The sequence below is a fragment of the Chaetodon trifascialis genome, chromosome 5 (assembly GCF_039877785.1).
Source record: "Chaetodon trifascialis isolate fChaTrf1 chromosome 5, fChaTrf1.hap1, whole genome shotgun sequence".
Classification (NCBI taxonomy): domain Eukaryota; kingdom Metazoa; phylum Chordata; class Actinopteri; order Chaetodontiformes; family Chaetodontidae; genus Chaetodon; species Chaetodon trifascialis.
The window spans coordinates 18,017,595-18,045,524 of record NC_092060.1 but is presented as its reverse complement, the minus strand read 5'-3'; the positions used below and the strand labels follow the sequence as shown (position 1 = coordinate 18,045,524).

At 42.1% G+C, this 27,930-nt stretch overlaps 1 protein-coding gene across 1 annotated transcript; it reads right to left on the bottom strand.

The window, feature by feature from the left end:
* Positions 1–10,145: 10,145 nt before the first annotated feature.
* Positions 10,146–27,930, bottom strand: LOC139331375 (neuronal acetylcholine receptor subunit alpha-3-like). Its single transcript, XM_070962819.1, has 7 exons — positions 27,692–27,930; positions 15,244–15,383; positions 15,086–15,130; positions 14,887–14,996; positions 14,426–14,633; positions 13,267–14,283; positions 10,146–11,334 (listed from the first exon to the last, which is right to left on the bottom strand). Exons 1-7 carry the CDS (start codon positions 27,747–27,749, stop codon positions 11,209–11,211), a joined length of 1,704 nt encoding a protein of 567 aa, XP_070818920.1. The 5' UTR covers positions 27,750–27,930; the 3' UTR covers positions 10,146–11,208.

Genomic DNA, 27,930 nt, shown 5'->3' with positions numbered 1-27,930 from the left:
CCCACAGTCCTCATTCCTTCACCCCACTTTTCTCCATCCGTATCCCTACACATATCCCTCGTTCACTATCTCAGCTCTCCTCCATCCATAACATTTATTAAACCTAAATCTAAATCTGAATCTCAATGGCGAAACATAACTAACCCATTGCTTCTGTACAGAAACAGCAATGTCAGATTTCTCCTTGGAAATACTGTATCAGGCATGTACAGTTCACCTTGTACGTGCCCACGCAGCCATGAAACACACATATATACTACGTTTGTGTAGGTGTTTCCATGTTGTGCAGCCTGTCGCGTCCTTTCACTGAATCTCCTGCCATGACTGACAGTTTCTGAGCCTGAATAGACTCAAGGACACTTAAACAGCACACACTCTGACATGTGCCACAGCTAGATGTTTCCAGACTGTCTGTCCCAGAATGCATTTCTTTGTCTGTGTTCATGGATTGTGCCTATAGACGGAGCAAATGAGTGACCAGCAGTTTGCGCAGACTCATGGGAACACTATCAAAGACCTGAGTGGGTCTATTTGTGAGGTGAGCAGCAGGTTTAGTGACCAAATGCTTCATCGCGTGTGTGAAAGGAGAGATGAACTGAAGAAAAATAGAAAGTATTATAACTGTTACATAACACTTCTATCAGTTTTTTTTAACTAATGCTATTGAGAATTTTATCTGAGCTCTCACAAGAAAGACAAAAAATATGAAGAAAAGGGGAAAAGAGCGACCCTGCAGCTACCAATCCGGATAAAGGACAAGACAAAGAGAACAGAAGGTCTGATTCACACACAAAGAAAGAGATAGAAAGAAAAAAAGAAAAGAATAAGAGCGAGAAAGAGAGAGCTAAGAGCAACATGAACTCATTAACATCTCCCCACACAAGCACACACTGATGGTGATGGTAGAGGTGGTTTATACAATAAATCACAGCCGAGAACAACAACACTTTTGACGAAGAACTGCGTGCTGAGAAATCTGTACTGTGCCACCAGCTGACTTCCAAGAGAGTGTGGAAAATGTTTAGCTGAGGTGAGAAATAAGTTGTTGATAGAAAGAAATAGAAGGGTTTCATAGTTGAGTGTTTACAAACTTGGCAGCTTACTATATAAAAGAAGTAACTGTAAAAAACACTGTTTTTAGCAAGGGGCACAACACATGGAGATAATTCCCTTTCGCCAATGAGGAAAATCATTGATCAAGTGGACGTTTATCCAGGTTTAGGTTTGTGGAAAAGTCAAAGATGGTTAGGGTTACTGCACTGATTGCACCTTATGTACTTAATATGTTGCTTCAACATTTAAATTCAATTCATTTTAAAGACTTTCTTCAAGATTTGCTCCCATTCAGCCAAGAAAAAGGAATAGAAACACCATTTTCCAGTAGTCCCCACATATCTTCACTCAGTGCATCGGGTTCAAATGATGACGCCAAGGTTGTCACTTGCATCCCTCTTGTTGTTGTTGTTGTTGTTGTTGTTGTTGTTGTTGTTGTTGTTGTTGTTGTTGTTGTGGCTGTCATATCATGATCGCTTGCCTTGATTGTGTAGGTAACATTGTTTTTTATTCACTGCTTGTATTGCGCATGTGTAATCCTTTGTTGCTTTAACAGCTAATCTAACACCTGGCCATGGGGCAACATTTAAAAATGAGCCTTTTGGATAACTATTGCATAGATGGAGTGATGATTAATGTGCATTGTCCCAGTAAAAATATTTTAAAAGGAGTGTGGAGACATGGAAGTAATCAATGTTTGAACTCTGAAAGTTGGGCTTCACACCAGCACAATGAAACCCTGACAAGAATCAATTTTCAGAGGTTGTTGTGCAAATCTTTCTTTGGGACTTTCTAGTTCCAGGTAAAACTGTTGACAGCGAGGTCTGTGGACTAAACAAAGTAACTGGCACACTGCCTCTGGAAAGATAAACAGATTTGAAATTCTCGTTTTAGATTTTTATCATACGAGCGCCACAAAGCAAACATCCAGGAAGAAATTAACATCTTAAAGCTACAATGTCTGATTTGGGTGAAATAACAGTGAAGAGGTGGTTATGGGAGACGGATTTGGGAATGATTATCGGTCCTGACAAGTATAGCAAGATAAACACAGAACACACATAACACAGGCACACAAGACTCAAACACACTCACACACACACATGCATGGATATTCTGCAGCTAACCAGGCATGAAGCACACATTTTCCTTTGTATTTTTATTCCTTCCTCTCCCTCCTCTCTTTCTCTCTCGCCCTCTCTCTGTGACACACTCCCTCCCCCTTGTGCTCCTCTCTCTCATCCTCCATGAGTTGAAGTGACGGGGATAACGGGATGCTGATTATCACAATGAAATTATCCTGATTTTCTGCTCCACTTGGAGCCGTGGGGCGGGCAGCTGCTGCCTCCGAGATCGTCCCGTCTGCCTCGCCTCTAATCATTCGGAAACATAAATTCTCCCGGGCTGGAAACCTGCCGGTCCCTTCCCAGACGACTGTGGGCTGCTGCACAGTGTGTGTGCATGTTTATGTGTTAGTTAGTGTGTGTGTGAGAGAGAGAGAGGAGACATAAAGTGGAGGGAGAATACATTTTCTGCATCTGTGTATGTGTGTTCACCAAATGTTAGAACTTGTTTGTGTGTGAGTGTTGTTTTTGTTTTCTCAGCTGTTGTTGAGCTCGTAATTAAAGCCTGCATAATTTGGCTTGGTGCAGAAATATTTAATAAATAATAAAAAACAGCCTTGTCTCGGAGGGCCTGCGGGTTTAATCTTAATCTGTTTGTTATTTTAAGGAGTTTAAAAAACTGGTGATAAAGGCAGCAAAGGGAATCAAATCTCACACAAGCTTCAAAGGGAAACACCAAGTCAGTGGTCTCACACATGCTAACGCTATTAGCCCACTAATGCTACCACCAGCCCTTTAAGTGAAAACCTGATAACTTTGTAAGCTTTGTTGTGACGATGGAAGCCAAAGAAGCTTTTAGAGGGTGTAAACTTTTCGAAATCAGTCAAACTTTAAAGTGATCTGATGCAAAGATCCCCGCTCATCAATAATGAAAGAGTTCCGTCATTTGATATTTTAAACATCATAAAGTACCAAAGAACTGCAGAGCAAAATAGATGGAAGGATTCGGACCAGATCAGAGGAAAGGGGGATACAAAAGAGAGAAGAACATGGAGACAAGAGAAAGGAAAGTGAGGGATTAGGAGAAAGTGGCCAGTCAGCATGAGCCCAGTGAATTCTGGGATGGATGACCTTCAGGGTAAAATATTAATTATAACACAGAGCTCAATGTCAGCCACTGCTGTGGAAAGTTAGCAGCAGACTGAGCTTTCTCACTCAACAGACACTCACACACAAAATATTTATTGACCTCTAACATGATACTTCAAGCCTGACGTCCCACTCTGATTTTCCCTTTGTTCTCGTGTGACTGACGTGATTCAAAGAAAAGGCTGCTGATTGTTTGAAACTCAAGCCTGCCAGACAGTGTAACAATACTGTCTCCTTCAGATAACGCACTGTGGCAGTGACTAAGGAGCAATAATCATGCAACGCCACGATTAAAATAGTAATGTGGTCTCACTGGACTGTTTGATAGATTCAAAATATTTTAACAAAAACTGAATGAAAACAGATTCCTTTAGGGCTTTAAATGTGCAAATATTTGGTTTTTAAGTTTAACAGTTTCTGTGGCCATCAGTGGGTCAACTGATCCATCACTGAGTCAAATATCAACATCTTGCGGATGATTAGACATTTTGTAGAGACATTCAAGGTTTCCAGTGGATGAATCTTGATGACTTTGATGATCTCCTCACTTCTAGCGCCACCATGAGGTTTTGGTTTTAAATAAACAAAAAAAAAAACTTGAAAAATGCTGGAGAAATTCATGAAATCATGACACATTTTTTTTGTTCAGGGTGAAATGTCTGCGAGTAATGGATGGATAGGAAGTGATAGCTTTGGTGTTTTTGTTTATTTTTCATCGGATCAAAGTTTCACTTTCTCCAAAACTTACCAAAAAACTGACCAAATACCTGAAAAACAAAGAAAATTCACCTGTACTTTTTCGTTCAATGCTTCTACATCAGATGACCTTCAAGAATGCACTGGCTTGTGCATCCTCAGGGAGCCTTGTCTTGCCCAAGGGTACTTGGGTACTGACACCAAACTGTCAACTCTGTGGTCAGTGGACAACCCATTCTACTTCCTGAGCCATGGCCTCCCCGTTAGATTTGAAGTTTCAAATGCAAATTTCAGCTTGAATTTCTATCTTACCAATACTTCCAAGAATGTTTTAAATCAACATGTGATGTTTTCAGCAGCAGTCAAGACCTCTAACAGCTGACAGTGTTGATGCATGTAATGTTATTGTGTTCTGGGGCATCTAATGTATGTATGAACGCGCTGTGAATGAACCCTTTGGCAGACCTAATTGACATTGTTGCAATTATTGCACCATCCATTTTCAGCTTTACATTTATGTGTTGGGGTACATAGTATGCACTTGTCAGTGTGTAGGTTTAGATAAGGGCGGTGTGTGTTAGGGTTAGGCAAGAAGTGTTTATGGTTATGGTGAGGGTAAGTCTCTAAGAAATGAGTGTAAATCTATGTAATGTCCCCAAAAGTGGTGATAACATAACATACATGCGTGCGTGTGCGTGTGTGTGTGTGTGTGTGTGTGTGTGTGTGTGTGTGTGTGTGTCAGAACACTTCAGTCCAGAGCCAGTTTGGAGAGAGTCAATGAACTCTGGCACACCAAAGATGTTGTCATCAGATGTGAGTCAGCTGTGGTGCACGATTCTCTCCGTGTATGTGTCTGTTCGTGCATATGTCAGTGCATATATGCAAAATTACAAGTGTCCACCTGTTTTGGTGGTAGTGCAAATATGTATGTATGTAAATCGTCATTTTCATATTTTGTCTGTGTTTGCTTTATCAGCCTGCACATTTTGTGTATACCGTATGCAAGTGTGTCTGACTGTCTGTGCGTGCGTGATTATGTATATCTGTATATAGGAATGAATGTATGTACGCACGTGTGCGTGATGAGGTAAATCCTCTGAGCTTTGCCCCGTAGGGTGCCAACTGAGAGGTTGTGTCTGACTCTGTGTGTCAGTGCCCATGAGGAGTTCATAGTGCTTGCTGTCCCAGGAGAAATCAGTCTCCATTTCTCACAGTCACAGAAATGTTGTGTAACCTTCGATTGCCTCTGGACAAGACGGACAGATAATGAGGCACCTTCTGTCACGCACTGATATATGCAGTGTGTCACATGAAGTCTTTGAGATGGCATCTGAAACGTCTTGAAGACTTCACATTGCATTTATACCCTCACCCTAGTTCCTAACATAAAATTCTGTTAGCAAATGGACTGTTGAATGACACCAAATTCTAATTTTCTCCAAAAGAAAGAGTTGTTCTGGACCAGAAAATCAGTGCAGTTCAGAAGAAGGACAATGAAATCGCTAGATTTCCATCAAAATTATATATTTTTACAACCACCCTTCAAGCACTTCAAAATTTTTGGGTAGAGCATCATCTTAATCATGATCATCATCATTCTTTATAGTTTTACAACAATACTGTATCATTTCAGGAAACGTGTTTGAGCAGATGTGAGAAGTGTAATATTCTAAAGATATTGTTGCATGGTGTGCTGCTGTACCAGAAGGGCAGCACACACTCAAACAAGGACTCAGCTGTGCCAAAACCCCCCACAGAGCTGTTGTATTAACAAATGACTCTCTAGCAATTCACTAGAAGGTGTGAATTAATAGAGACTTTCTTGTTGTGCAGTGGCAGTCCTGAAACTGCCTCCGTGTTTCCTTTCTATACTTTTTACCTTCAGATACGATTTATCCAAAGATACTGGAGTAGATGTGTCACAGCGCTCTCGGGCGATGTGAGATTTCAGGGTTCTGCTGTGTTCTGGTTCCAGTTGCTGTCCGAGCTGCTGAAGCAGCACCTGCAGGGCTGATCTCTGCTGTCGCTGTCCGAGGTGCTGATCTTCTCTCTGTCAAACACCATGGAGCCCACGGGTGCATTTTTACCACACTGGCTGTTTCCTTGTTCCCAGTCTGGATGCTCAACATAATTGGCTGCAGACTGTAGCTTCATATCAACTGTACAGACATAAAAGTGGCATCATCTAACTTTAACGGCGCGGACGCTAATAAGCGTATTTCCCAAAATGCTGAACGACGGTATTTCTTGAAGACTGATGCTTGTTTTCTGTTTTGTACCTCCGTGACTCGACCATGACAGTGTCAACACATTTTCAAAACTAATGGTGGTGGGATTTATTGCTTATTGACAACGAAGCGCATGAAGCATCCACACAAGTGATGAGACAGCTTTTATTCAAGAGTGCACAGATGAACCAGTGTCCACTCTTCAGACTAAGTACATTGTTATGGCCTTTCATTCTGTCTTCTAACATTTCTCCTTTTCTCCTTCTACTTTTCCTCTTCCGTGTCAAATATTTTGACATATAGTTTTGTGTTACATGCCCTAAAAATCAGGTTACATAGTACATTTCTATGTTTTTTTTTCTACATTTTCTTCTTACAGTCATACTTGACATTTTCCTGATAGCCCACATATCCAAACAGCACTGAATAACACGCTGTGAACAATACGCCAGTAACACACACAGAATAAAGAGCATGCAGCATTTTTAGGGCAACAACACTTCCTTTATTATTCTGTATTATTTATTATTCTGATCTACAGAAACACAATAAAAAATGAATGTGTCCGACCACCAACCTCTCCTCTGTTCAAACAGTACCGGTCAAGCAAAGACGACAAGAAATGTTTCACTTGAAAAAGAAAGTCACATGTAAATGATATGTCAGATGTGTATCGCTCCTTTATTTATCAAGCTACAGTATCTATTTCTCTAAAAGTCAACATAAAATGTCGACGATGGTTCCTCTCAAACCAGAAAAGGAGCCAGAAGCATTTTTTGTTGCTCCAGCAAAATGCTCTTTCTTAATTCTAAGACAATGTTTCTTCATCCATCTATAAATATTCATCAGAGAGTAAAATTAGAAGCCTGCTCTTGGTGAGCATGTCTGAGCGTGTGTTGGGTGTGTGTGGTGTGTGTGTGGTGTGTGTATGCAATATTCTACTTCAAGAAGCAACCATTTATGTGCATGAGGGGACCCTGCATGTGTGTGTGCATGCGTTCAGAAGGCTCCCATTGGAATGAATTATTTAGAGGAGAGTCTCTTTTACTTATCCACGGTCGACCGGCCGCAGGCACATAAAGTTCTGCTCCCGACGACACAAGAGACTACCCTAATTCACCACCCACCCTTCTGCAGTGTGCCCCTATCTCACCCTCCAACCCCAGCATAACTTTTCCCAGCATGCTCGAGTGGTCCACTGCAGATGTCCCCTCACCGCAGCCTTGCTTCTTGGTAGACAGGGTGCCCTCGGTCTATTGTAGAGAGACCGAGGGGGAAAGACAGAAAGAGACATAGAGAGGACACGAGGGGCAAGAACAAGTTATTTTATGTCAGACGAAAGAAAAAAAAAGAAGCATGTAACAGAATTATCATTTATTTTTCAAAAAGTTAAATCACAAGAGCCAACCAAAAAGCATGAAATGAGATCCTACAGGCACACCCGCTGTGACAAGTCCGTCCTCCTAGAGTTCTGCTATCTAACAGCCGGATGCTAACAGTCGACGTCAACAGTGAAGAATCATGTAAAATATTCATCCATGTGGCTGGCTTAATAATGTATTATCCCTCAATTTAGCACCCAGAGCTTTGCTGCGCTCTGCTTTGCTCTGACTGCCAGGCCAGTCACTCAAGAAAGATCAACAGCTTTAAAATATCAAACTCACACCATTGCAAATTCAGATTAAAGTGGCTGCAGCTTTCTAGAAGCTGTCAATTTGTGTGTCATTATGAAAACATTTCTTAAGCGGCATCCAAAAACGTCAAAGAGAAATGTCTTTGTTTGGGAGGCATGCTGCGATTTTAAAAGAGCGCAGGGTTGAAGTAACAACATTGTCCGGCTTGTTTACCCGTGCCACATTTCTCATTCCCCGTTTAAAGTTTGAGGGGCAGCTCAATAAGTTGAGGGAGGGCCAGTTATGGAAATATGCATGCATCTCACAAATACTGTCCAAATATAGCTGGTTCTCTGGCTGATCTCTTCATTCTGTGGCAGCCAGGCGCTGCTGTGACCCTGTCAGGCATCAGACTGAGACTGATGGGATACTATGTGTGGCTGTTGTACGGCTGCTGCTACATCTCCATATTTATAACTAGACCCTATCCATCCCATAATCCGCATGTAGCAAGTTTCATTCTGCCGAGTGCACACATGGACTCACACAAACATGTTCACACTCTGTCACTATCTCACTCTCACTCTCATTTCCTCAGGTGATACATACAAGCTTCCCCTTCCTCTCATGAATGCACACGAACACACACGAACGCACAGAAATGTGCACATTCTCATTCACTACTGGCAAGTAAGGATTAAATGTGAGTGGTTGTTGGGAGCCACAGGGTTGGCCAATTCAGAGCCAGAGTCAGACTTCAATCTGACTGGAGGGGGAGAGGGCTGTGTCTTCACCCTCCCGGACTTTCAGTGTGTGTGTGTGCGTGTGTGTGTCAGCGCTGACAGGCACATTCAGACTCAGCCGTGACCTTTGATACACGGAGGCGAAGAGGGATAAGTCAGAAAAAGAGGGGAGCTTCAAAGAAAAATGCTTTGCTGTGCTTTCGCTTTGGAGACACAGTTTTGGCCACATGGAATTTTGCTTCACCCAACACGCATCAGTATGTGTGACTGTGTGACCTTCCTCGAGCAGCACATCCAACCAAAGTTCCTGTCTGTCCTGAACTCATCCTGAAACTGCTGGAGCAATTATGAGAATTTTACCAAATGTGTTCCATAAAATAATAACTCTTGAACAAATCAAACAATATTTGGCTGCAGTGTATGCAATGCAATTCATCAGTGCTAGTATTCATGTAAGAGACATGGACCCTAACTTACGGTTCTTTATGTATTTGCAGTTTTGTCCCTAGGACCTAAAAAAATAAACGACCACCCTCAGCAGTTCCTGGCCATCTGGCCCCCTCATCACTCCCTGTGTTTATCTCTCCCACCCTCCAGTGCTGAGCCCTCCTCCCCAATATCACACCTTCCTACCTACCTACTTCTGTGTTCGTGACCAGTGGCCACAAACTCTTTGAGTTTCTCCTAACACAGAATCCTGACCACCTGCCTGCTACATGCACAGTCTTGTCATTTCGAGACCCAGCTGCAGATGTTGGTGGTGACATGTCTTGAGTGACTGAGCAATATTCACTCAGCTCCTCACACACATTTTCTCAGAGGAGTTTCCAGTCACAAGTTTATTTTTTAGCTGCACTGGTGCTGTTGCTAACAAAAGCTTCACTTGATAACACTGGTCTTTTCATAGAGATTCAAGCAACCATCAAGACTGTTACATAATGAGAAAAAAGACACCAGAATCACCCAGCTGTCACCGACAGAGCTTTGGCTGTTGTAGTGTTTGCCAACACTAACACTCCTAGAAGTGAAAGAAGGCCACCACAATGGAAGTCTGTACAGCTTTACAAAACTGTGCTCTTTTTTGTTATATTTGACAATATTATTAAATGCTGGAGAAGCTCAACAATTGAACAACTGAAAATTTTAAACAAAAAAAGCCTCCAGAAATAAGTTAAAAAAAAAAAAACTGTACATCTCTCCTTTGAAAACAGTACTGCTGTGTGTGAACACACAAAAATCCAATGCATAATAAATATATACATATATATTTTAACTGCTATTGTTGGCTCAATATTAAACTTCATTGACTTAATAATTGTAGATTTGGTTTCTCCCTCCTGGACTTTATAGCCATTCAAAGGATGTGTTCTATACATTTAATCAAATTTCTATATCCACTCATCTATCCATCCACTTTCTCTCACCCTGTTACAGGGGTGATGCAGTCAATTGCAGCAAGAGGCAGGGTACATCTAGGTTATCAGTTAGGAAACTGGAGCATCAGAGGAAACCCTCACAGGTACAGGTAGAAGCTGCAAACTCCTCACAGAGTTTGCATCCTGGACCTTCTTTATTATTAGAAATGACTTGAGACAGTTTGGCCTTTTTAAGACTTTTTACAAGTTTAATCTACATTGTGCAATTCAAGGTGTTTCTATACATTGTAAATCTGCGGTGAAGTAATAAATTCCTGTGCGATGCATAATTATACTTGTTGTGTGAACACATGTGGAAAGCACATTATGTGTGTACAGCCATATCCAGTGTCCTTCTCAGGAGCCATGCAGAACTCATTTGTATTGTATTTTACAAACATATGTACGGGGAAACACAGAAGATTGACAACAGAAAGAACATCCTGAAGCAAAAGTGGCAGCCATCAACAGACCTTCACATCACAACATCATATGCATCATTACCAGTCTTTAACTTAAGAATTACAGGCTGTGCCACATTTTTCAGAAGTGTATTGTCTTGGTGTATTGCACTGGCTTACATGACAAAGTGCTAAATGCAAAATACATGAAGGTATTCAGGTTCTTCTTTCCCTGTGATTTTTATCTTAAGAGGTACTTCTACAGCAATTATGATAATAATTACTTAAATCATTACCTGACAATGTTAAACATTGTATTAGACTATACAATAACAAGGACATTTTCAGTAAGACGCACAATGGAAATGCAGAGATGAATGAACACGGTGACAGACAGAGGATGGCCGTGAGGAGATAAGATGTACAGCAGTGGCAGGTCAAAACATGGCACAGGAGAGGAAAAAAATTAAAAAATGGAAAAGAAAGGAGAGCAGATGTGATAATCGTGTCAAAAAAAAGCAGTACAAGGGAGGAGGAGACTGGATTGCGTGCACATTGACAGGGCAAGGCAAAGGAGAAATGGGGAAATCAGGGTAAGTCATGTGGGGAAAGAGACAGCTGAGGGCCAGAAGTGATGGCTGCTGATGGAGTCCCAGAGAAGACAAGAGACAGAAAGAGGAGACAAAAAGCCAGAAAGGAGAGAGAAGACAGCCCAGTGGTTGATGTGAAAGAGCTGCAGGAGGGATGATTCCCACAGTAATTCAAGAGGGGTACGAAGACAGACAAAAGTAGACAAAGAGAGAGAGAGAGAGAGAGAGAGAGACAGACAGGACAAAGACAAGCGTCTCATTTGAAGAAGCTGATGAGAGGCTGTAGGAAGAGTCCCAGTGTTCCCAGCACACACACTGTCACAAAAACCCACAGGAAGATCCTGTCGATGACCATGGCGACGTACTTCCAGTCATCCTCCACCTGCAGAAAAGAAGGGAATTTAATTCTCTTGTGTCTCTTTTTAATTTAATTTAATTTTTACAAAAAATACGAACTATCATAATAAATGCAACATGCATTCATGTGGAACAGCACTGTACTCTCCCGTTTGCTCCCTAAAATACTCCCCACGACCTTTGCTTAATGGTAATTGTGAAATTTCCAGCAATGGCACAAACCGCCACATTCACTCAATGTCACTGTGTCATCACTAGAGCTGAATGGCTATAAGGCGAGTGTGTGTTTATCTGAGTTTGTGTGTTTCTGCATAAGAGAGGCTTAGAAAACCAGTGTTTACTGACTATTGCTGGAGTAGGTTGTATAGTATGTGTGTGTGTGTGTGTGTGTGTGTGTGTGTGTGTGTGTGTGTGTGTGTGTGTGTGTGTGTGTGTGTGTGTGTGTGTGTGTGTGTGTGTGTGTGTGTGGGCATGGGCATAGTATGATTCCTTGATCAGTCAGGTGTGGACAATAGGATCATGGCTGCAATGGCCATAATGCCATTGTGTACCTATAGAAGAGGCAGTGTGGCTATTCTGCATGCATCAAAGAAAGATCTCAGCTCTGCTAAGAAAAGATGGAGCCGAAGCAACAAACATATCAGGGCGATCCAGAGCGTGCAGGAGGCGTACACAAAGCCCTCCATCTGCAACAAACAAGCAGCTTTACGCTCCCTTTATAGCCTCAAGTAAATGGTTTCCACACCGTTTACTAAGCTAGGTAGAAAATCACACACTGCAGAGATAACACACATACAGTACAGCTTTCTTGCTCTGTGTTTATTTTAGGGTTAGGACTGCTTTTGGGTTCTTGATTAGCATTAGGACCAGGTTCAGTAAGCCTGTGATGGCCCTCCAGCTCTGCCATGGCCTGGAGGTCATTTCAGGAGTGTGTATTAGTGCATGCACTTTTTTCCTCAGACCTTTTGTGGCTCTGTATTACAGCGTCCTTTTCTTTTGTTTATTTTGAATATCTTTAATTTACCCCATACACCACCACATAATCACACTCCAACTCACAAACTCATTTCACATAATTAGTCAGTATTTTTTATTACTTCTGTGAATAAATTCATTCAGTTTTCCTGCTACAATTGTGTGTATTTATGTCCCTTTTGGCCTGGATTAAATTTTTTTTTTTTTTTTACAAAAAGAAAGGGATTTTAAGGATCCTATTCATTAAAATATAACAATTCTATTCCAGGAACATTATTATAGTTTTCAACACAGTTTCACTTTATCTACGAACACTTGATAATATCTTCCAACAGTGCAGCGTGAGGCAGATCTCTATCCAAACAACGCCTCCTGATACAAGAAAATGTTGCTTTATAAAGAATATTTCAATTTAAAACAAGAGGAACTTGTGTGTTTCACTATGCAGACTTCAATAAGAGGAAGAAGACGGGACTTTCGTCAGTGCACACTTGGGGATTTTCAGTACGAAGCTAAATTGTGGTTACAGTGTTATTAGACTCTATGCTGAGAGATACCTAAACTCAAATGAGAAGATGCTGCACTTCCCAAAATAAATGGACGACCATAAGAGCACATCTGTATCTCTAGGGATAACTTTGAGACAGCACAACAGCAGATCTTCCTCATCTTTTTGCAGATTACAAAACAGTACGGCTGTAACGAACAATTGTTTCTATTATCTATACATCTGCTGATTTTTTAGTCTCCATGTCTCCTGGTGCCCTAAGTTGTCTTTAAAATAGCAGAAAATTACCACTTCCTTAAAACCAAATAGCTCATTTGGTCCAAACTGAAAGGTATTCAGTTTACTACCACGTACGAAAAACAAAAAAAATCTAAGGAGCCATGATTAGTTGATTATCTGTATAGCTGCAGATTAATTTTGTGTCAATTGAATAATCAAAATCATCCTTTCAGCTTCACAAACAACGTTTTGTACCTCTTTGGCTTTGTTGCGCGTCCTCATGTTCTCTGCGATGTACTTCACGCTCTCTATGGCCTGCTTGATCTCTGGCGACACCACGGAGAAGGCAACGACAGCATTGACAGGCGAAGGGGCATTCAGGGGCCTCGGCAGCTTGGGCAGCTCTGACTCCTGGGGCCCCTGGGTCTGGGGTGCCTGGGGAGGAGGAGGTGGTACCATTGGGGGAGGGACAGGAGTAGGTACCTCCTTGCCTCTGTAGGGGCACCTTCTGTTCATATCTCGGTTCATGTCACGGTTCATCTCGCCATACTCCACACAGTTCATGGAGCCGCCAGCTGAGGCGGCCCCTCCTCCTCCAGCACCACCATCCAGCGGTGGACACGCTACACCCCCAGTTATACCCCCAACACTTACACTCCCTGTGCCACTTCCTCCTCCTATGCTGTTCTTTCTCTTCTTGTTTCCTCCACCACTCCCTTTTCCTCCTCCTCCACCCGTCCCTCCTGTAATACTAGCTGGGGAGGAGCAGCCCTGGTCGATCGGCCTCCTCATCAGCATCACCCTGGGCAGCACCCCGAGGAACACAGCCCGCACCCACTCCGGCATGGTGTGAGTCATCGGGGTGCGGTAGTGGACATTTAGCACAAACACAGTGATGACGATGCTGAGCGTGACAAAAATCATGGTGAAGAGGAGGTACTCGCCGATCAGAGGGATGACGAGCGATGTCGAAGGGATGGTCTCGGTGATGACCAGCAGGAACACAGTGAGGGAGAGGAGGACGGAGATACACAGGGTGACCTTCTCGCCACAGTCGGACGGGAGGTAGAAGACCAGCACTGTGAGGAAGGAGATGAGGAGGCAGGGGATGATGAGGTTGATGGTGTAGAAGAGAGGCAGGCGGCGGATGTAGAAGGAGTAGGTGATGTCCGGGTAGATCTCCTCACAGCAGTTGTACTTGATGTCATGCTTGTATCCGGGTGCGTCGATGATCTCCCACTCTCCGCTTTCCCAGAAGTCTTTCAGGTTCACCTAATGAAACACAAACATGAAGTGAATGGAAGTTATTTTGAGGAAGAGTCGTGATTAGTGTTGTAAATATGACATGAGGAATAAAATTTCACAACTGCTAGACAACCAGGATCTCTCCCCTGTGACCCAGACTCCCTCTGACCTTTGAGCCAATGAGCACAAGGTCGATCTTGGCCTTGTCGTAGGTCCAGGAGCCAAACTTCATGGAGCAGTTCTGGTAGTCAAAGGGGAAGTAAGTGATGTCCATGGGGCAGGAGGACTTGAAAATAGCCGGAGGAACCCAGGTAATGGTGCCATCAAACTTCAGCAGAGCCTTGGTCTTGTCTTCCACAAGGAAGTCACCTACAGCACTGCGAGGGAGTATTTTCAAGGAGATGTAAATGTCATTTCACTTAAAGGCCATTACAACATTTAACTCGAAAGGTCAGCAGATGGACAGCATAAATAAATAACATTAGCATGTAGCCGCTTGAGGGCTGACTGACCACATCATGGTATGACTGCCAAATGACTTATTAAAGTCATCTGATGGGCAGCTATAACATAAGTGATCTTATAGAAATATGCAACAGTCATCTTTATCATCTGTGCACTCAAACGTACTTGTTGTACAAAACAATGTCTGGCCTCCAAATTTTATTGGATGGAACTCGGATGAACTCAATGCCATCATACTCAACAGGGGCCCATTTGAGTTTGTAGTCATTCCAGACCTAAAGGACAGACAAAACTTAATTCATTCACTGAGTACAAATAATGTGGCATCACTAACAGCATCATATTCAAGATAAATGGCACTCACGTGTCTCAGCCACAGATTGGTTTCCATAATCTGATTCACCTCATCCTGTGAGGATAAAAAGGGCAAATCAGTCAACTTTGATGAGAAACTTTGATGAATGATTTAATTAAAAGTATGATTTCTTTGTTTGGAGACAATTATCATATCTCTGCTCTTACCACTTTGACCAGCTGAGATATGGAGACCTCAAACTCCACTGTGACTGGATCAGAAACATTTTCCACCGGTCGGATGAACTGGTTGTACCTCCTGAACAACCTCCGGAATAATCTGTCCTCCCCCTTGGATGAAAAACAGCCTAAAGAAACGAAGAAGAAGAAGAAGAAGAAGAAGAAGAAGAAGAAGAAGAAGAAGAAGAAGAAGAAGAAGAAGAAGAAGAATAGTTTAGTTCTTCAGTAATAAATGACCTTATGTGCCACAGACAATAACTGCAGATAAATTTGTATAACTTTCAGTATTACTGAGAGGTCAGCCACTGAAAAAAATCATTTAAGATTTGTGTCTTCCAAAAGAAATCTTCCCAAGATTCAGAGATGATTTTGGTTATATCTGTTGATTGTGTGTCATTATTAAAATCACAGATATAACAATCAGTAATGCAGGATTAGGTCATCACTCTCTCCTCAGTCTATCTATTCATGCAGATAGTTTTATTTTATTTCCTGTGGGTTTGAGGTATTTACTTCTGCCACTTCCTTGATTGATCACCACAAACTAAATTCACATCCTTTGTGCCTGAGGTGTGCAGTGGATATCTTGGGCAAATAAAGCCAAACATGCATGTCTAAATTTCAAGTGGGGAAAATGGAAAATGTTTTAGTTTGAATTAGATGAAATGACCCTGAACTGTTGCTGTGGATGGAGTGAAGGCTGGCGAGAGATTGAACTGAGTTTTGAAAGGCATTTCAACTGCTTGTTTACAAAGGGAAGGAAAAGCCTGCAAGCTTTTAGGAAACCTCAAAACACGAGGCGCTAGAAGCAAAAAAAAAGAGAATGGCGTGCTGTTGTCCAGAGTGTGTCTGAAGAAGTGTTTGTGTGTGCAGACCGTGTGAGGCTGGACTGAAGGTCATATTGTGTAAAACTGCCACTAGTAACACTGGCGCTTTGGACCCATGCCTGTCCAAGCAGAAAATGTTGCCTTACTTCAGACAGCATGCACTCACACTCACACCACCAGCACAACCTCAAAAAGCAAATCCTCTTTACCACAAAATGACATGAAAATGTACACAATCTCTCTTCTTTTAAGGTCCTCTGTATCTTCATCCCAGCCTCTTGATCTTATCTTTCCTTTGTTATGTTTCTCTCTTTTCTTTGTCGCCCTTTTTCTTCTTGGTAGCAAAACTGACACAGACCATATGTCCTTGGATTTTGAACGGACGGATTCATCCTGTTCAGACACAAACATTGACGCAAAGAGCAGAAAATGAAAAAATATAGGTTTTAGAGGCCAGCCTCTTCCACCATAGCTTTCAATCTGAGAAGTGACGCACACGTTATTCAACACAGTCCCAAACCATCAGACTTGCACTTACAGAAACGCATGAACCGTTTCAGAGATGGAGGAGCATGTGCTTCACCAAAAGGGCAAATAGGGCACAACCCACATACACACAAATAGCCACACTCACTGAAAAGGTTTGTTTCCTTGACAACAACTAAATAAAACATGGTCCTTTAATAGGACACTTTCTATCAGTTAACCCTGTCCAAACCAGAGGCATTGAAAACTGGTTCACAACCGGACTATGAATACCTTTTTTATTAAATTACGCTTCATTACCTTGTATGATATTATTATCATAATAATTGTATGTCATGTATTCATACTGAAACTGAGCAAAAACTAGGAAGTGAACCCACCTATGCAGACTCACAAAAAAGGCAGAAGGCCATAAACATGAAACTGAAAGAGATCAGGATAATTTGGCAACAGGTAGAGCTGAGAGCCTTCCTTAAATACTCAGCCCTAATTAGACTGATGCACCCCAGGTGTGCTGCTGGTTAGGCGGAGCCGGCTGAGTGCAAGGACACACCCAGCTTAAACAGACAGGGGAACAGACAGACTGACAAATAACACTAGGGGAAAAGGGAAAAAGAAAACACTGGACCAGACAAGTTAGCAGATCCTAACATGTCTGCCCCTGCCATGAGGCACTACACCACACATTCACATACCTTGAAGAAAAAGACTCTTTCAGTCAGGATTGCACTTTCATAAAACATTTCTTTAAGAGCCTGCGTATATGCTGAAACAAATATTTCATATTCACTGTCCGGACAGTAAAGTCATAAAGCAGTTTGTCTATTTATTGCCAGTGGGAATAGACATGCTGCAGATGAATATCTTGCAGACATCTCAGAGGCAGTCTGTCTGGTTTCTCATTTTGGGAGACTTCGCACTGTTCATTTGCTCATGTTGACAAAATCGGACCTGCCATGGCCAGGGAAATAATAATGTTACTGAAGTTTATCCTTTGTTAGTTTATTTTTGGGGCTATCTAAATCTGAAGCATGTTGGAGTTTAACAATGATAATGCAGAAACACACTTTAGAAGAGTTTTTACATTTACAGGTTCTAACAACAGTTTTAATTTCTCCTCACAGGCGACGAGCACAGTTCATGGGTGGACTCAGCTTACCGAGTAAAAATCAAAAACACTTACATAATCACAACATCTGGTGCACAAACAGAAAGCTGCAACAAAAAGAACAATACGCCATTATTTAATCTATCCCTGTATATGTACAATTGAGTTTAAATCTTCATTACTCCCTCACCTAAATTCATGATGATGAATTTCACGTTCAGATAGAGCGCGCATCACAGCGTTTGGACCAGTGGAAGCATAAACTATTCAACAAGGTAGATGAAAATCAGGTCCACATCATATTTATTCCCTCAAGCATTTGCCCTGCTTTTTTGGTGAAGTTGTCTGTCTCATTTCAACAGCCAGCAATTAACTAAACTTAAAATAAATGAAAACCCGTCAGTTCTACTTCCAGTGCTCTCTGGGTAAGAAGCTGCATTATTCTATAGCGACTTCAAAACTCTCAAGAAGTTTTCTGAGGTCACTGGCAGAGACAAGTTGAGTCTTAAAGCTTAATGAAAAGGCTTCTCTCCTGAGACGCTTGTGTGATTTCAGCTCTTGGTACCTGCCTTGAAAACTGCCCGCTGCTCCCTGATTCGCTGTACTGCAAGAACCTTGTTTAAGCCTCTAATTGGGCGAGGGGAAACCAGGGCAATTATAATCAGTCAATTAACTGGACCTTTTGTTCGCTGTGACAAAAAATAAAGAAGCCAATATTTTTTTCCTCTGTTGTCACTCCTCTAATTCCCCATTCTGCCACTGGAGATCTTAAGTAGCCTTAATTTAAAAGAAGTTAATTATGGCCTTTGCCCTTCCACCTCAGATGATTCTGCACACTGCTCTTACTGCTCACCACACTCAGCGGTATTTAACTTCATAACTTCATCTGTGTGGCAGAGAGAGCATTTATGACTGCGCATATGAAAATAACAGAGAGTGAGGGAAAAAACTAAATTCACAGAGAGATCAAGAATCTATCTCCCTTTAAGCAAATGTATAATCCTTCTGGCACAGATCAGGTTAAAATCCAGATGTCCACATGTGTAATCTAGACATGTAATTCCAGTTGATCCAGCTGTGGAATTATATTTTCATTAGGTTCTTCATTCAGGTGCGATTATGCCATTGCAGAAGAAGATCGTGTGACAAGGTAACATAATTAAGCGCCAGTCAAACCTTAACTGGGACCTTGTCTGGGAGAAATTTCGGTCAAATATTATCTACATTTGTAGACCTTATTTCAACATGTTTTTTGTGTCAAAGTGGCCAGCAGCCGTGAAACGAGCTGCAATGTACTCCAATTTGCAGAGCATAGATGTCCGTCCACTTAAAGCTGTTTTTGCCATAGACAGACTCAGATTGTTATTCTGTGTCTGACAATGTCGTGGAAAGGATTCCTACAGAGAGACTGTTAAAGTCTTTGTATTGTAACTAGAGACAGTCACTATATCACTCTCACCAAACCACCAGACTCCATTTGCAGTAACAATAATTTTATCATTGTGAAAAAAACCTCTGTCAAACACAACTCACCAAAACCTTCTTGGTTCGTCTTTCCACTGTTCCAACAGTCACAACCAACTCAGGCTTTGTGGAAATAAACCCTTTAACCCATGTAAAGCTGGAATATTTTCACATCTAACTCTGGAATTATTTTCAGCAGATATCCGAATGTCACACCTCAACAGATTTTCCCTGTAAAAACTCTGCTCCCAGTCAGTATAGATGAAGTAACAGTTAGTTGTGGTGTAGCTTTCCCTTGTGAGGGCTGTCCTGAAGTTGGTGGTCAGAGCTAGCTGGTGTGCCCTGGCTAGCTTGACTTCTAGCTCATCCTGTGTTCAAGTGTTTTCCAGTATGTATAGTTTCCATACCACGACTGGCTGTGCAAAATTTCATAACAATCCATCCCGTAGTCGTCTAAATATTTCAATCTAGGCGGTGGTGAACTCTCCCGCTTGCTATCTCTAAAGCCAAGCTGCTAGTGTGGCTAAAATGTAGAATTAGGATTGTCAAAAACTTGCTCCAGAAGTCATTACCAACCAAATGTGTCTCTTGCTGTATCGTTTCACTTGTCTCAAGCTTAAGAAGAAAATTGTTGTGTTGCCTCTGATGATGAAAATTACATGAAATCAGCTTGACAGTCATGTTTCATTTTACCAGACGCATGTTCTTTCCTCCTCGTCTTTGTGATACGGTAACAAAGTGATGAGGCTTTGTTCTGACGCGGATGAAGCCAACTCAAGCGGTCACGCATTTCACCCTTAAATAGCTGCATTGATTTAGAATTAGCAAGCCAAACAGTGAGTGTGTCTCCGCGTCTTGCGGCTCCAGGAGCCTGAAGCTGCAATAGAGTGGCCTGTGGGAGGCTCTTTGATCAGGCATGTGCTTAACAGGATGAGCCACCACTCACTCCCAGTGAGTGGTGGACATTGAAGGAACTAATTACCCTCCAATAATACACTGCTGACTGGGTGTGTGAGTGCATTGAAAAGAGATACAAAGACAGAGAGAGAGAGAGAAAGTGCGGAGAGAAGAGATAGGAGGAGAAAAAGTATCAGCAAGAACAGGCAGAGAAGCTAGATAGCGTGTCTTTGCTCTCCAGGGTTTTTGATGGCCTCACTGTGACATGTTGAATGACGCACAAAAGGATCCACAGTGATTACTGCATGTGCTGTGACCATCTCATTAAGCATATGGTGCACATTCTAACCTATGTGTGTCTCCATGTATGAGGGCTCGCATATAGTCTTTGTATACATGTAACTGTGTGTATTCCTGTGTGGACACACGTGTTCCTATTTATGTAGATTAAATCCACTCACCTTTGATTTAACTCACTCTGAACAGCACATGAATTGTGTCACTGATGCATGAAATTCAATAGCTCTTTGCTTCCGTGCTTTCATCTGGGTAGAGTTTTGAGAACGGCCTCTGCATATGCTTTAAGACAAAAAAGATGACATTTCTCCAAATGTTAAGATGTTCTAATGGGGCAGCAACATATTTAAGTAGTCCAGTCCAATGATATGTACACTTAAGCAGGTGGAGCCTTTAATGCCAGCTACACATCAGCTCACTACGGCCCTACTTAACAGGCACAGGGTGTTTTGAGAAAGAAAATGAGCTTCAGATGCAACAATGGCTTATTTTATCTTATTATAGTGGACGCATCAAAACATCACGTCAACATGTAGTTTCACATATCTTTCGGCCAAGCCACAGCAATTTACAATCTCCTAATATCACATACTGACCACGCGGACAAACACATATGTTGTGTAGTTTGATTCTGGCATAATGCTTCCTCAAGATCAGAGTGAACACACTCATCGACACAAGTGCATACGAAATTTCCATAAAAAGGTAATGAGATGGAACAAGGACAACAAAAAAAGTCAGACACTGTTTATGTCATTTGAACTCATCCAGTGAATTTATCCACAGCAGTGATTTATGAAGTGAGCAGACAGTCAGGTAGCACACCAAGCAAACGTGTACTGCATATGGGAGGTAAGCAAAGTGAGAGGGCTCCGGTTTAGAGTTTCTGAAGGAGAAAAAAAAATCAACAGTCTGCCGAAGAATTGAATGACATATATGTGTTTGCATGTGACTGATTAGGACCATTAACATCTGGGATTACCATAGATGTTTAATCATAAAAGTAGCTTCTGATTGTCACATTTCCAGGGTTGCCTACTGCAGCAGGAGCTAAAAATGTACAAGCATACTGCTGCAACACTCTGATGTGACTATCAGAAACACAGTTTGGGAAATGTGTCTGTCTGGAGTGGGAGGTTGTGGTGATTTTCACAGCGCTGCAGTCGCAGCTGCAGGTAATTGAGTAATCAGTACTAATGTCTACGTATCTCTCCTGCAGTGAGGCTGTAAAAGGCCTGTTGATCGTGCATGCCAGCAGCATTGACTGAATCAGTATGGAGTCAAGGTTTTGAAAACCTCTGTGCTTCTGTGTCCACAGCAAATCTTGATCTTTCCCTCTCATTTGAAGCCACTGGGAAAACATGTCCTTCCTATAATTCTACACTCATCACAACAGGCCCCTTTCCAAAGCCGAAATTTTGACTTGTTGCGGTAAAAAAAGCACAGGTGTTACTAATTACTGAGCCAGGACAGTGTGACAGTGAACCTGAATGAATGATACCAGGATGCTGAAACCGAAGCAACTAAATGGAACTCAGCCATTGTTAACTTTATTTACACCTGTGCACAACAATGTGACATGTCAAAATGTTCATTTCAAAGCTGTCACAGCTGTCACTGTGTTCTCTTAGATAACTCAGGTGTCATGAGATTAACTACATGTAGCTTCAAGATTTAGCAAAATAACAGGATTCTCCTCGGTGATGCTGCCATAAACTACTCAGTCTCTTCACATAAAGAACTGTGTTTCCATTCTCCAGGAACCAGAGAGAAGGACTAGAAAGTAGCTTTCTGACTCATTTAGGGAAGATGAGCAGCTGCCAAAGAGACGTAATAAAATTAACTAGTTAATCTTCAGCCTGACCCTCATCTACAGCCTGAGGCTCTGAGTAGCAATGAGAAAATGGATACAGTACAATGATACAATGATTTGATAGCTCTTGTTATAATTCAAGGCAAAGTAAAGAACTGTGGCAGCAGGAGCTTCTTAATGTCAAGCTCCAGCTCTTTAATACTTACAGGAGTTACTTAAGATGGCAATAAAGATGCACAACAGCTTCCGATGGAGTTCTACCAATTGGGGAAGACTGTGGGGCAAGGCATGCTGAAGAGACTACACTTCCCACATCGACCTGAGAAATTCTCAGAATCCATCAAGAGGAAGGAAATTCTTCAAGGAAATATGCTGTTTTCCATAACCCAGACATGGGAACGTGAATGGAAAATAGCTGGATGGGCTTATGTACTGCTACACTGTTGTGCTACTGATGGATTCTGAGCAGGAAGCTACGGCCCTGAAAAAGGAGGAACATCTGGTAGCACATTGAAGTCAGTTTTGGGGTCAGGTTGGGAAGTTTTTGGATCCTGGACGATGACTGCCAGTGAGACCTGTGGTGTATATGCGAGGGAAATCATTGAGGGCTTCACCACCCAGAAAAGTGGGCAACATGACAGAGCGTAACCTGGTGATAGGCATGAATGATGCTGGGCTGATTTCAGTGAAGTTCAAACCAAACAAGGAAATCGATGAGTTGACTGCAAGACAACCCAGATATCAAGACCACAATCACTCTTGAAAATGGCATCTTAAAAAAAAACAGACGTGGGATGGAGAGACGACACCTGAAGCACAAGGTTCAAGATGTCTGTTAGCCATCGAAGCTTAAAGCCTGGACATCAGACACACTAAACTGCTGCCAAACATGCCGGTAGGGAAGCTGTGACATATTTTGAAGGGCTAATTTATGTGAAAACAACACAATAAATAATGCTGTGGCATGTGAGGCTGCAATCTGTAATAGCCTGCATTGTACATCAAGCAGCCTGACAGACATAAATTACTGAGGACACATGGTATAAAACACACAAGCAAAGTAAAACTGAGGTCAGTCAACAGATTTGGAAGAAAGAGGGAGGAAAAAAGTAAATAATAATAATAATTATAACAATAATGGCAAAATATTCCTGTATTCTTGCTCCACCTCATCTCTAGCTTTCTACTTCTCACCCTCTCTCCCTCCATCCTAACACGTAACTCATTTCATCGCCAGCATTGAACACCAGGATGTCCCAGAGGACTCAGGCAGCAGGGCTGTCTGGAGGAGGATTTATATGTGTGTGAAAGAGAGAGCGAAAATGTGTGTATGATGGTGGCTGGAGGGGCGTATGATGGTTTAAGCCAATCCATGGGGGGTGGGGGGTGGAATAAGGCCTCTGCCTCTGCCTGTGGTGGTTACACCGTGTGTGTGCAAGGGACCGGGCGGGGGGTTCGGTTGCAATAATCACATGACAATCGTGTTAAGAGGATCCTGAAGCCACCACACAGTCCTTAAGCCACACGCGCAATAACACACACATCCACGCTGCAACTATATTGCTTCTGGGAGAGAAACCAGAGAGCTGCTCTGTAGTTATGAGCTCAGAAGAGCATTTAAGTCTGGCAGGGGAGCAAATATGCTTGATGATGCTGAGATGCAAGCAGACAACTCCACACAAGCAGACTTAGATAAAGGCTACAGGGGCTTAATATAAACCATTTCAAATGCTAGTGGAAGAAATAACATTTGAGTTTTGCCTTTTGTTGGCCACATCAGGCCTCCGTTGATTTAAGACATCCGTTGTTTTCCTCATTTGAGTATTTCTTGAGTAATTAGCAGCCTGCACTTGCAGCTCTCTTGGTCAGAACTTGTCTGAAAAGGCACATCCTCTCTACTCTGTCAGCGCGCAGCTGCAGCCTATTAAAATGCACAGTAAAGTGAGACAAAGGGTGAAGTCTGAAACATAATGCGGATCAGATGAGTATAATGCAGGCATGGCTGGACATCTCTCTCAGCTGTGTCTGCAGGAGATGATGTGGGCATGATGCTGCGGGGTAATGCATCATGCAATGTCACTGATTTTGATCACTCAAACCTGAAATATTCTGATGTGCACTACAATCTATCACACAGGCCGTGACTTTTTTTTAAATGTCATAACTCAAACTAACAGCCTTATGCTGTACAGATCTCTCACTCCTGAACTCCAAGATACTCCAACCAGATTCTATTTTAGACTAAAATACCCCAATCCCATGGACTGCAGGATCAGCGCTTCCTCTGTTATGGAGACAAATCACCTGATCCTGGATGTGAGGAGACAATACCTTCTGTAGTCCACTAATCAGACCCCCACTGGGAGTGTGTGTATGTGTGTGTGTTTTTCAGGCACTTATCTGCATCCACAGCCCCTGTGTAGAATCATACAAAAGCCCACTCAGCCAAGGACGGATTGAGGGAAGGAGGGAGGAAAGGTGGAGGACAGAGTGGGCGAAAGAGGAAGGTGAGGGCACAATCCTTTCATTTTTCTTGAGTTTTTCACCCCCAAACGGCAAAGTTAACCACATCTAACTAGCAAGGACACAGAGTAGATTTCCTCTTACTTCAGCCAAATCTGCTCTGCTGTGAGAGGATTGACATTGTCATCCCGTCACGGCTCCTTTTTCTTGTTCCTTTTGAAATTCGGCGAGTTCAAGGGCAAAGCGACACAGCAGTCAGCTGTGGCAAATCTCTCCAGCTGAGGAGAGTGACAGAGTGAGCGAGTCCATCCCACGTGTCACACAGAGACACATCCCTTCCCTTCGACTCTGAGTCTGCATCAGGTTACAGGATGTGTGAAGTCAGTGTCTTTTACATGGCGAATGGAGCGTGACAGTACGAAGGCACTTAGTGCTGATCCCTCAGGGCGACCCCGGGTACCACATTTATGACAAACTCACAGCTGCACTCTGTGCTTTAAAAAATCATACAACATGGTGGTGATTCAACCTATAGTCAGAATAATTACACCTCCCACGTTCTGTTCAAAGCACACTGTCTGGTTTGTGTGAGATAAACCGAAAAAGACTTTCAGTCTTTGCCTGAAGTCTTTGTCCTAAAATGGCAAAAAGTAGTTACAAAATATTTGCTCAAAGTCAAGTTAAGATCTTTGACATTCATTTTATATATGGAAATTATAATGCAGCCAAAATGAATATTTTGAAAGTGTCAGCCCTTTTAAAAGCTAAGTGGACAGCTAAAGCAACAGAGCTAGTGAACACTAGAGATAGCTTGAGCTAAAGCTAAACTTACTTATCCAGACTTTTCCCAAGCTGTTATCTGTGAGAGAAAAATCTGAATTTAATGAGAGGACACCTTGATAACATTTATTTTTCACATATGTTGAATGAGGCATTTTGATAATGCTTTGTTAGTTAAAATTGGTCATGCACAATTGCTAACGGTAACTAGCTTAGTAGGCTAACTGCCATTTCAGCTTTTGACTCTGGTGGAATTCATACATTTTGCTGGAGTTAAGCTACCTTTCAATTAGCCTACATATTTAAATAAATATTAAACTAAATTAATTAAATAAATGTACTTATTTAATATAAATGTTAACATTGAAAGAACAGGCAGACACTTAGCGAAATGGATACTTTTAATTCCTATTGATATGATAAACTATTGATTGTAAATAATCAAAATACAGTTTATTTTCTTTAACAGACTAATTTCAAAGATCAAGACAGATGAAATTGATAGTAGGCTAGATTTCTTGCATTGCTGAAGATTTTTTGTCAGGGGGTAAAATAATGAGCTTAAAGGCGTAAAGAAGGCATCACAACCGTTTGAGCTATTATGCAGTTTGCCAGTCAGCCTGAAAATTTTAAACCCTTTTTCTAAACTTCTCTGGTTCTGTAGCTGCTGCTCTCTACCTTTGCAGAGCAGTATAGAAACTCAAACTTCAGCCACGGAAAATCCACAGTGAAAGACATTGCAATACATCCCACACTGTTTGACTGACAGGTGTTAAAGCACAAAAACAGCAATGAGCACTTAGAACAAAGATGCTGCCAAAATTATACTACCACTTTAAAGCAAGTTATTTTATCCTCTGCGTAGATAGATACCCATTATGCTTGGTGCTCCCATCGGTAAAGACGCTCTCCCAAGAAATGTGTGTTTGTGTACTCTTTGTGGATGTGAATTAGGATGAGAAATGGATTAAAATAACCATTCAGTTACATGTGAACACAGCACAAAGTTTTGCTTGAAAGCATTTATCTCTTCTCTGTGCTGCTCAGGGTCCCCTGGGAGCCACTCAAGGACCCCACTTGAAAATGTTCTGCTTTAAAGCACATGGTGAAGGAGGAAAATAGAAAATATGTGTGGAGGTGAGTTTGGAAACAAGAGAAGAGAAAGAAATGGATCCCACAGAGAGCAAAACAAAACACAACCTGACAGAGTGCTTGAGCTATGATGTAATGTCACAAACAGACATTAAATTAAATCACAAGGGGAATGAGAGTTTTTATGATAACTTGCTCTTAAATCTTTTCCTACATCTGGATCCTTACTGTCCTTTAAGTACCATACATCCGCCTGCTGAAATGTCCTTGAGCAAGAATCCCTACCGCTCCACAGAGCATCTGTCTTGTACCTCACCCTGACCTCTGACCTCTGTGGGTGGAGGGAGCACACAGCCCTCCACACCGGGAGGATCCAGGGATGAAATGAATATTGAGTCATTGAGCTGCCGCAGAAACGTATGTCATTCATGTGTTTGGCTCGTTTTGCGCACAGATGGCTGCTTCACAGTCGCTCCAGGGACTGAGGTTTCAGCTATGATGCGACATGTCACAATCACAGATCATGTTCTCCATTGAAAACTGAACCACGTGTGCATATTAAAATACATTGCTTCTATGCATCCATGCATTGGTGGCTCCCTTCCACATAACAGTCACTCCACAAGTTTCTAGAAAATATATGATATTATAATTAGCAGGCATGTGAGGTTTGCTGGATTACTAGGACTCCGAGTGAAAAAGCATGTTCTCAGGTGGAGCGTGCGTTTTTGATGGAACAGGACGCAAAATAGGACGGACATCATTTCACATTAAAATGTGATGGGGGGGGGGCTTGGTTCTCTGCGAGTTGCGCGCTCCTGCTTTCAATGACAGAATAAGTATGTAAAATAAAATATTTGCACAAACTGGCAGCTGCAGCAATAACGTACTTTGCATTTGTCATCATGTTCAAGTTTCGCTTACACTCATATCATCAGCTAGTAGAGAGGAGAAGTTTGTCTGCCTTATCCGGATTGAATTATCCCTCCTGCCTCTAGTCGCTGGATTGTTTGCGCTGATCTCTCATCCAGAGGCGCACAGGAGAGGTAACTTGGGGAGGGGGTGGCTACAAATAATTTAAAAGTAATGTAACGGCCAAGCCAAGAAACCATTTAAACAAGTATAATAAATAAGGTGATTCTAAAGCAACGAGTATAATCCTACTTTTTCAGCATCGATCTAGGGCGCGCTGTGGATCGCTCCGCTTACCTTGCGCTGCGAGGAGCACCAGCAGGAGGACGTTTGTCAGTTTCCCGGAGAAATTCATCGATACATCGGCGCTTGAAGATGCTCTCTGCGGGTAAAAGATTATGCGGATGATTGAAGTCTTGTCAGCAACCTGCGACAAATGTCTGTGAAGCCTTTAAAATTAGAGCAACATTTTCCTTTGCGCTCCGGAGCGTGGAGAGGTTGGACTCGCGGTGCGCACAGCCGACATGGACAACTTC